This window comes from Volvox carteri (assembly GCF_000143455.1).
Source record: "Volvox carteri f. nagariensis unplaced genomic scaffold VOLCAscaffold_1, whole genome shotgun sequence".
In the NCBI taxonomy this organism is placed as follows: Eukaryota; Viridiplantae; Chlorophyta; class Chlorophyceae; order Chlamydomonadales; family Volvocaceae; genus Volvox; species Volvox carteri.
The window spans coordinates 3,197,601-3,207,422 of NW_003307545.1; the positions used below are offsets into that span (position 1 = coordinate 3,197,601).

Here is a 9,822-nt window from a genome sequence, read left to right on the forward strand (position 1 = left end):
CACGTGGACCTCCTCCTCCTCCTCCTCCTACTACTACTACTACTGCGGGGGCCGAGGGGCTGTGTACCGGGGCCAAGCCGCCGTTTTCGGCTTTGGATGAGCTGACTACCCTGGTCGACTCACCTCCTCTCTCACACATTGCTAATACATAGCGCACACATACACACATACAGACACACACACACGAGCATATCACTCACTGAGCCTCATCCTGCTACACGAGCACGGGCTATCCCGAGCCTCAGCTACCATCCCGCGCTATCAGATTCGCCCTCCATTCATAGTTTTTAGTTAAATGTAGTTTTATGTCCGTACACCCCTTCACCATGCCACCGATCCGAACCGAAACAGCTCAACCTCGGAACCATGCAACCCCCCACCCCCCCACCCCACCCCCATATATATATACATATATATATATGCAATCCGCAGTCCAAGGTTGATAAAACCCAACCAACAACCCAACCAACCTGCAATGCCCCACAAAACACCGTGGCGTCTAATCCTAATGATTACTCCCCTTTCCCCCCCACGTCCGCCCGCCCGCCCAGCACCGAAATCTTCCCACTTCTTTGTTGAGAAATTCTTCCCCTTGCTCGTTATCACAGCTCTAATTATCATCGAAACCCAAGCTACGATGAAATCTACTAACCGCAATCGGCGTTTGTCCCTCTGTTGCCTCCGTTATCTCCCCCCCCTCACACAAAACACACCCGGCACGGTCTGTGCCACCCGCTACCCTTCCTCTCCTCCCTACCTGAATCGAACGACAACCCCTCTCCCGCGCTCGTTTAGGAGCTCGCCATGGCTGCTCACACGCTCAAATCTCGTCCAGTACGGCTAGAGGAGCTCCTAGCACATCGTGCCTTTAGAAAGGAGCTGCTGTAACCCAGGTCCCCCCGCTCTCTCCCGGCAATCCCCCCCTTTAAAACCCCTTAACATCAGCACAATTGCTGTTTTTATCACAGCATGCACGTACGGCATGACTCATTTCACGAAGACGATGAAAAGTACGAAAAGAGATCCTTGTCGTACGACGGGTGTATCGTGCCACATAGCCTATCCCAATGTGTGAAGTACAATGAGAAATGTCGGGTCGGGTAGCGGTGGTGTAGGTCGTGGTGTTGTACGGTATTAAGCCACGGCGCGCGATGCCGAACTCCCCGCAGCACCAGCGTCATTAGCCCCTCGAGTGTGGGTATAAAGGGCGCCAGTTCGTAGCCAACGTGGCCACCTGTGCCGGGCGGCGAGTGGACAGTTGGAGGCGGTTAGGGAGTTGGTTGGGAGTTGATATATTTGGCCGTCCACCCATATCAGCCTGAGCTGAATCCCATACCCACACGCAAACGCGTGTGGAGTCCCGGCTGCTGCTGCTGCTGCTGCTGCACCGAGACGCTCCCATCAGAACCCCAATCCAACCTTTGCAAGACGCACGAATGTACGACAGTGGAACCAAGGACAAAACCACGCCACTAACGCCAACCAATCACCACGCTCGCCGTCCGAGGCGCTCCCTCAAATCTCCTCAAACGACCCCCACCAAAGCCTTCCAAAGTTCCCCCAAAAGCCTCATTTTTCCCTCCTCCAAAAACCCGCACACACAACCCCTAGGAACCCAACTCCCCGTACCTCCCCATGACAAACCCACACTTTTCCCCAAACCCGGAACCGGCCACTCCCCCCGTCCCCCGTTACCAAGGGAGCTGGGCAGGAGCCGCGCCCCCCTGCACAAAACCCACACACAAAACCTCACCTTCGTGTATGAGAGTGGTGTAGAGGTGGTAGCACCTGTGCAGGCCCATGTGCAGGGGGAACATGAAGCACACCAGGATTTCGTTGGCGAACACGATGGCGGCCTCCACGAGGTGAAAGGAATAGCCCGTGAAGGCGGAGGGAGATCGCGACCTGGACAGGGGAGTAGGGAGAAAGGGGCGGGGGGAGCAAGGTGGATGTCAGAAGGGTTGAGGTTGGGGTACGCGTACACACGACAAGTGACATCGTGTCGGGGGGAGATGCGGGGGCAGCGTCTGTGTGTGTGTGGGGGGGGGGGGAAGAGGAGGTGATAGAGTTGGGATGGGAGGCGGGGATGGGCGGGGAGAGACAACACAGCTGGGGGAATGAGGGGGACTGGGAAACACGGCGGGGGAATGGGAGGTGACGAGCAGTGGTTAGGGGGTGGGGAGAAAGCTGGCTGTGCGTGTCATAGGTTATTCCACGTGCCTTGTCCCGTCACAACGAGGCCCCGGAGGCCCCAGCGAGCCCTTTCATCACGCTAGAAGCCCTAACCCGTACTGCAGTACACTACCGTACAGTGTCGTACTTGTGATGTATGTAGTGCACATGGCGATAGAGGGGGCCCCAGTGGAGCAGTCGGTGGGTCCAGTAAAACCAGGCGTCGTGCAGGTAGTCCAGCAGAGCAACGCATAGACTGCAGTACGACACTGCCGCCAGGCCGTACACCTTTCCGCCGTACGTAAGTCCCAGACCACGGGAATGCATGTGCTCTACGATCGTCCAGATGGCAGCTTTGACGGCGAGGGGCCCTACAGGTTCGGAAGTTACCAGCGGGATATGGCGAGGGGGAGGGTGTTCAACTTTTTGGTTAGGAGGCTTGCCACTTGCCCAGGCGAGAGCGTCTGGAGCATTCATTGGTTTCAAAGTTTAGGTTTGAGGTTTGAGTGGATACCGTACCGAGGCTGTAAAATGCGTCTCGAAGCACCTCGCCTCGCTTGCGAGCCTGGTGTTGGATAGGCTTGACTGGCGCGATGCGGGGCAACACGAAGTGAAGCACCGCACCGACCGCGTAGTAGAAGACCGTCAGTTGCGTGAACGCAACCCAGAAGCCTCCACCGTACAGCGGCAGGACGGAAAGGCGGCTTAGCGCCTGTCGCGGAAGTTGAGCGAGCATGACGACGGCCGCCCTGCAAGCGTTAGGCGCCGCGCCCGCCGATCCGAGCGTTAAGCCTGCCCGCCGGCAGCTGTGTTAGAAAGTGGCTGTTTAGATTCAGGGAGTTTCGATGCGGCTGTGCTTGTATTTGCGAGGGGCCGGTCGGAACTGTAGGACCAACCACAACGAACCTAAAGGCAACACCGGCGTTCGCTCAGCAAAAGTTAAACTATAGAGATGTATAAAGAAATGAAATCAATTGTTTGAATATGTAACTGAATTTGGCAGAGGTCGCAGATTAGATGTTCAGGAAGCGTGTGTGCTAGTCCTACATGACGGCAAGCAAACCCGGATTACACTCCCCCGGTGAAAGTAGCCAAAAGCAGCGTAATCGATTTAAATAAAGGTAATGCGTTACGTTAACTCTCTTGCATTTAGTTTGCGGTCGCGATGTTGATCGGGACGAGAGGCTTAGTCCTGCCGTAGTAGGCGCAGGACAATTGCGAAACTTAAGGTACAGTGCCAAAAAACATAGGTTGGTAATTAGATAGGAAAGATTGTCAAAATGTCGCAAGTCGTGTTGCTTGCGCGTACCGTGCTGTGCGGTGGTCAGCAGGCGGCGGGCGTTAACGCAATTAGGAGCGTCTTGTTGCGAACCTTCACCAGCAGCCGAAGTGCTTTGCAAGCCGAGCCACTTCCAGTTACGCCTGAGCCTGCACCAAGTGTGCCACGATGGATTCGGGAGCTGGGCGTCGTGCGCACAGACTGGACGTAAGCCATTCCGGACGGCGTCTGCTTGCAAGTGCGTCAACCCAATCCAGCATCAGGATTTCATTTGCAGGCGTGAGGAAGTATCTGAGGTTTATGACACTCCACTGTTGGAGCTCGTCTATCGCGCTGCAAGCGTGCACCGCATGTACAACGACCCGTCCATGGTACGCAGAACTTGCACGGGAAACAGTTGGCATTCACTGCAATTTCGTGAAGATGCAACAAGCTGCTATGCAGTGTAAATAGCCTGTTGGCTGGCTTTTGCGTCCAGGCATGGGGTTGCCTCCGACGAGGAAACGGCTACAAGTTGTTCCTGCAAACTGTGGATGTGCCCTTCCCTATAGCCTGTGCACATCTTGCATTGCACATCACGTATGATAACTGCGTCTTCAGCAGCTGAGGATCTGCCGCGTCTGCTTTTAATTTGGGGAACGAAAACGCCTCATTCCCCCGACATTTCCTACGCCCCTTCCTGCCTATCCTTAAAATTGGAACATATTTCTTCCGTTCCACTACCTTTCTTCATCTGCCGATTGTAATCCTCCACTCCCCACTCCCACTCCAGGTCCAGCGATGCACGCTGCTGAGCATCAAAACGGGCGGCTGCCCCGAGAACTGCAACTATTGCAGTCAGAGCAGCCACTGGAGCAAAGACACGGGGATGAAGGCGGAGAAGCTGATGGACCTGGAGGACGTCTACCAGGTGAACGCGAGCCCCGGGCAGGGAGAAAGGACTTGGGGTTTTGTGTGTGCGTGTGTGTATGCACAATTTTCTTTGTGAATGGGAGAGAGCGGGTGCCTAGAGGGTGCAACTGGAGCGGCGGACGGGTCGTTGTTTGTCCGTAAGTTTAAAAAGGGAGTTGCGAGCTGTGGAGGCGAGGGGGTTGATCTCCTCAGCGGCGGCAAGGGCTGATGGGGCCATGGAGCTCGGATGGGGGATCAGGGGCCCATCGAGGAAAGGGGGGAGGACGGGGAAATGAGGAGGTTAGAAGAGGGGCGATACCTCCATAACGCCGGCGGCACTCGAACGTGGGCATGACACGTCACGGAAAAGATGGCGACGTGGCGGGGGGGGGAGGGGAGAAGGAAAGAGGGTGAGGAGGGGAGAAGGGAAGAGTAAAGAGCGAGGGTTTGACCGCGGTTCACCCCGGTGGACGTATCGCGTCGTGTGATGTACGGGAAGGGTTTTGCCGCCATGTGAATGTACGAGTGTATAGTCCCTCCACCCACCCCTCCACCGCGTAATGCCACTAACACACCACTAACGTGGATTCGAATCGTCTGCCCACCCCACCCCAACCCAACCCCAACCTGACCGCACACCGCCTCCATCCCCACGCGCACAACGTTCGCAGGCGGCACTCCGAGCTCGTGACTCCGGTAGCACTCGGTTCTGTATGGGGGCGGCTTGGAGGGGGCCCTCGCAGGTGGGTGTGTGGGGTGTGTGGGTGTGTGTGTGGTGTGGGTGGGTGTGGGGTGTGGACATGGGAGGCCTCCCGATGTGATGTGATGAGGCGGGGGCAGGTGGGCCTCGAGGAATCTACTCCGGCTTCCGGATCCCTCGCCTCGCACCCTTGCCAACCACCCTTCAGATCCCCCCCTGGCAGCCACTGTTCCAGTTCCATCCGCAGGCCCCCTTTCACCCCCCCTCAACCCCCCTTCGCGAGCCCCTCTCGCAGGTGGGTCAAAGACAGTGGGAGCGGGTGCTGGAGATGATCCGCAGAATCCGGGGACTGGGCATGGAGGTGAGTAGGGAGGGAAGAGAGAGGGGCGGGAAGAGAGAGGGGCGCGAGGGGAAAGGGGCATGCCGTCGTAATTCCTTACCCGCAGAGTGTGTGGGAGGAACTCAGGTTGGGTTGGGGGTGGAAGGGAAAGGGCCTGCCGTGGTGGCAACTGTCTGGTTATTAACCCAGCTGTTTTGTAAGTAGTATAAAAATTCATCATCTGTCGCGACAACGCGTGGGGTTACCCCCTCTCCTTTCCTCCCCTCTTCACCTCCTTCCCCCTTCCCTTTCTCCCCCTCCCTCTCCCCCCCAAGGTCTGCACCACGTTGGGTATGTTGAATCCGGAGCAAGCCGCCCAGCTGCGGCAGGCTGGGCTCACTGCCTACAACCACAACCTGGACACTTCCCCCGAGTACTACGAGAAAATCACCTCGACGCGCAAGTACGAGGTACGTGTACGACTGTGTACGGCTATGCAACAAGACTAATCGAAGCAATACACATGATAACCACCACACACGAACATACATACATACATACATACATACATACATACATACATACATACATACATACATACATACATACATACATACATACATACATACATACATACACGCGTACGCACGTGCATACAGCCTCATCAGACTGCCTCTTACTACACTGATTACGTTCGTATCCAACGCATGTAGTGACATTGTCGTACCCGTGTCGTACGTTGTCGTAAACTACTTGGACGTTTTTTGCCGGTTTCGTAGGACCGTCTTGCCACTCTGGAGGCCGTGCGCGAGGCGGGTATCTCAGTTTGCGCCGGCGGCATCATTGGTTTGGGTGAGGGACCCCAGGACCGTGTGGGACTCCTCCACCAGCTCGCTACGCTGCCCGCGCACCCGGAGTCAGTACCCATCAACCGGCTCGTGGCTATCAAGGGCACTCCGCTGCAGGTGAGCGTATGTATGTGCATGTATGTATGTATGCATGCGCATCTGTGTGTGTGCACACGAGGGTTAGAGCATGTGTGTGTGAGTTTGTGTTTGGGGTCGTGTACCGGCCATTTAGTTTTCGTTTCTCTTTGGGGGGAGGCTGGCTGGCGAGCGGGCGGGCCGGGTAAAAGAGGCGACAGGCAAGGAGAGAGTGTATGGGAAAGGGTCCCCGGGGGATGTACGGCATTCACGGGCTCGTCGCAGGCCCAAGGGCTCGTCGCAGGCCCAAGGGCGTCACACGTGTATGTGTGTATCTCAGTCTGTCTTCTCTAGTCGGGAATGTCGGGGGCGTGTACGGCACATGGGAGTGCCTGTGTGTTTCACATCATGGAGTGTGGAAATTTCGTTCAACCCTCCTTTAAGGTTCGTGAATACAACCTTGTCCCTTCCCCCTATCACCCCACCTCCCCGCAGGACCAAGCACCACCCGAGGGGCTGGACCTGGTGCGCTGCGTCGCCACTGCTCGCGTCGTAATGCCTCGTACTGTCGTACGCCTCTCTGCCGGCCGCCTCGACCTGACGCGATCCGATCAGGCGCTCGCGTTTTTGGCAGGCGCCAACTCCATCTTCGACGGTGACAAACTGCTAACCACCCCAAACAACGACCGCGACGAAGACCAAGCCATGTTTGACCAACTGGGACTCAAATCTCGACCTGCATTCCTGCCGTACGCGTCCGGGAACGAGACATCGCGCAGCTTTGAGAGCAGCAGCAGCAGTAGCAGCTGTGGCAGCAGCAGCGGTGTGACGGCAACGGCAATAGCTGCGCCGGCGGGGATGGGAGGGGGTTGCTGTGGCGGCGGCGCGAAGAAGGTGGCGGCGGGGGGGGTTGCCGGCGGCAGCGGATGCTGCTAGACACCTGTACTGGGATGAATGAGGGAGGGGAAGCCTGCTGGTGAACCCCCTGTTGGGTTTTATCCGTGTGCAGATTTGAACTTCCTGGGGTGATCTCACCGAAGAGGTGGAGGGGGGGAGGGGGATGGGTTTTCATGTGTCGACGGTCAAAGGGGGGGAACTCACTGGCACTGGGCAAAGAGCAAAGGGGGTAAAGGAGAAGCTGAGGACAAAGACCGAGAGGAATGGGGCAACGGGGAAATGATGAGCTTGGCTGGGCTGATTAGCTGGCGAGGTCTGTGGCCCCGGCGGTTGTGGTGGGGGACTCACCGTTGAGCGCCCGGTGTGAAGATGTGTTTCAGTGCAGATGTGCTTAAGTCCGCCCAAGAGGCGAGACTTGTTTTTCTCGCTGGGGCTATGAAGCGGCTACACAACCCCAGCGGCTACACAAGCTATGGATGGAAGGTTTAATTCCATAGCGGAGAAGAGGTCTTCAAGTTTCAGGAGTCGAACAGGGTGGATGCTAGGGGCGTATCGCATGGGGGAAGACGTACATACGTACGTACGTACAGGCACAGGCACACAGGCATGGATACGCGAGAGGGGACGCGTGGGTACTCTGTTTCGGACCGTCTGGGCCCGTGTCTCCCCCGCTTGGGATGTTGATGTGTGTCTGTGTGTGTGTGTGTGTGTGTGTGTGTGTGTGTGTCTGCGAAATGTTTTCCCCTTCCGCATACACACACACATCAACATCCCAGGCGAAGGGTTTCTGCAAGGATGTGTGAAAGGTAGTTTCTGCGATCCAAAGCAGCAGCAAGCAGTCTGGGCTGTGGGGGGGAAGACAGAGAACGGAGGGGAGACGGAAAACATGTTATGCGGACGTCCCAGACTTCGCCGCCGCTGCAAAACCAGCTCGCACGTTTTCCTGTTTTACGGCTGAAAGGCAACCATCAGGAGCTGCGGGAAGAAGAACAGGATGGGAAATATAGAGTACAGGGCTACTCAAGTTTCTGTCCCCAGTTTCTCTCTGCAGCTCCAACGGTGAAGAAGTACAAGGTCGAACTGAACACGTTATCTCCTATTGCTGCTTATTGCTACCTGCGAATTTGTTATACCTGCAGAAGCTGCTGCTGCTGCAGTTGAGTATTATAGTTTCGCCTGCAGATGCGACGTAGAATGACCTGTGTCCTTTCCATAAATTCTTGCTGTAGCAGCGATGGTATGGCGCAGGAAGGGTAAACGTTGGCGGGGAGAGGGCGGCGAGGCGGGGTCATGCTGGTCATCATGGTGGTGGTACGTCACCAGATATCCGACATAAAAGGCGCTGTGCCATTGTTTCTCCTACGAACATACAGACATATATACACGCTTTGAAAGGCTGTATTCGAATGAAAACCCCCTATGAATAGTTCCCATCTCATATTGTCACATGATTCAACACAGTCCGTCATTTTCATGTACTTGCGCCACCACCAGCACCAGCACCAGGTGATGATGGCGGCAAAGAATCGGTTGGCAGCGATACACACAAAACCCGCTCGCAATCCAGTCAGCCCGCCGGCCCACGATATCCGTCCGCTTCATCATGTCCGTGCTCACCTCCCCCTAAATACCCTGCTGGGTGGGGAGCTGTATCCGCAGCTGTAACAGTAGCTTTAGCAGCAGTTCATTGACATAGTCCCGCCCGGCTCTGGCCTCTCAAACCCTTCCCTCCCCCTCGAGGAGGCTAGGGACCTGGTGTGGCTGTCGTCATCATCATGTGGGATGAGGGGGCCCGTCTGAAGCCTTCAACCGAAAAGCTCAAGAGTCCACCTCCTTTTGGAGCCCCTCCTATACGTGGCCTTGCCCCCCCCCCCGCCCCTCTTACACCTGACCATTGTGTCTGCATGTACACTCTCATCCACATCCATACCCATACGCGCAAACAGCCCACAGCTGCGACGCAACAGCACTTCCCCCAGCCCACGAAATCCTCCAGCGCCCCTCCAGCCACCGGGCTCCCCCCGTTACCTCCAAACCTCCACAAGCTGCACACCAAGTAATCCATCTCCTCGTTCCGCACCCAGCAGCCCCTACCTCTCAACGCACCGCCTCGTCAGGGGCAACCTCTCCGCACCCTCCCCTTCCTCCTCCGCCCCTTCACCCGCGCCCCGGACCCCTAAGAGGATTTGGAAGACCACCTCATCTCTACAGTGACCCGCATAGCTCTCCCGCTCTCCCGCCCTCACGGGAAGGGGTTGTCGAACTGCTTCACCAAATTGGGTATGTCGATGGACAGCACATCCTCCATCATCTTAACCATCGACTTCGTCACCTGGGGGGTGGGGAAAAACAGTAGGGGGAAGCGGGTTGGGTGGGTGGGGAGCGGGAAGGGTTGGGAGAGGGTGTGTATGGTTGTGATGGGGGACTAGCGCGGCATGTGAACGAATATGCTCCGTACTTGTAGCCGCACAGGCCGCACGCAACCCACAGCACAACGCGCGGGAAACCTTACCCCCCGTAGAGCCCAATGACCCCCCCCGGCAATGTCCCCCATCAGCCCGCCCTCCTCTTCCCTGCTCGCCTCCAACCCCTCCTCCCGGGCCCCCCCCCCCGCCCCCCCCTTCACCTTGGGGAAGTTCAG

At 56.9% G+C, this 9,822-nt stretch overlaps 2 protein-coding genes across 2 annotated transcripts; one reads left to right on the forward strand and one right to left on the reverse strand.

The window, feature by feature from the left end:
• Window positions 1–992: 992 nt before the first annotated feature.
• Window positions 993–2,908, reverse strand: VOLCADRAFT_115744 (uncharacterized protein; the record flags this gene model as incomplete). Its single annotated transcript, XM_002946118.1, has 5 exons — window positions 993–1,234; window positions 1,754–1,905; window positions 1,987–2,027; window positions 2,311–2,543; window positions 2,692–2,908. The coding sequence occupies 5 exons, from the start codon at window positions 2,906–2,908 to the stop codon at window positions 993–995; spliced, it is 885 nt and encodes a 294-aa protein (XP_002946164.1).
• A 544-nt stretch (window positions 2,909–3,452) lies between these two features.
• Window positions 3,453–7,991, forward strand: VOLCADRAFT_102782 (uncharacterized protein; the record flags this gene model as incomplete). The annotated part of the gene is made up of 9 exons (XM_002945768.1): window positions 3,453–3,658; window positions 3,729–3,822; window positions 4,224–4,361; window positions 5,014–5,085; window positions 5,338–5,403; window positions 5,697–5,831; window positions 6,141–6,326; window positions 6,780–7,039; window positions 7,958–7,991. 9 exons carry the CDS (start codon window positions 3,453–3,455, stop codon window positions 7,989–7,991), a joined length of 1,191 nt encoding a protein of 396 aa, XP_002945814.1.
• Between the last annotated feature and the right edge of the window lie 1,831 nt (window positions 7,992–9,822).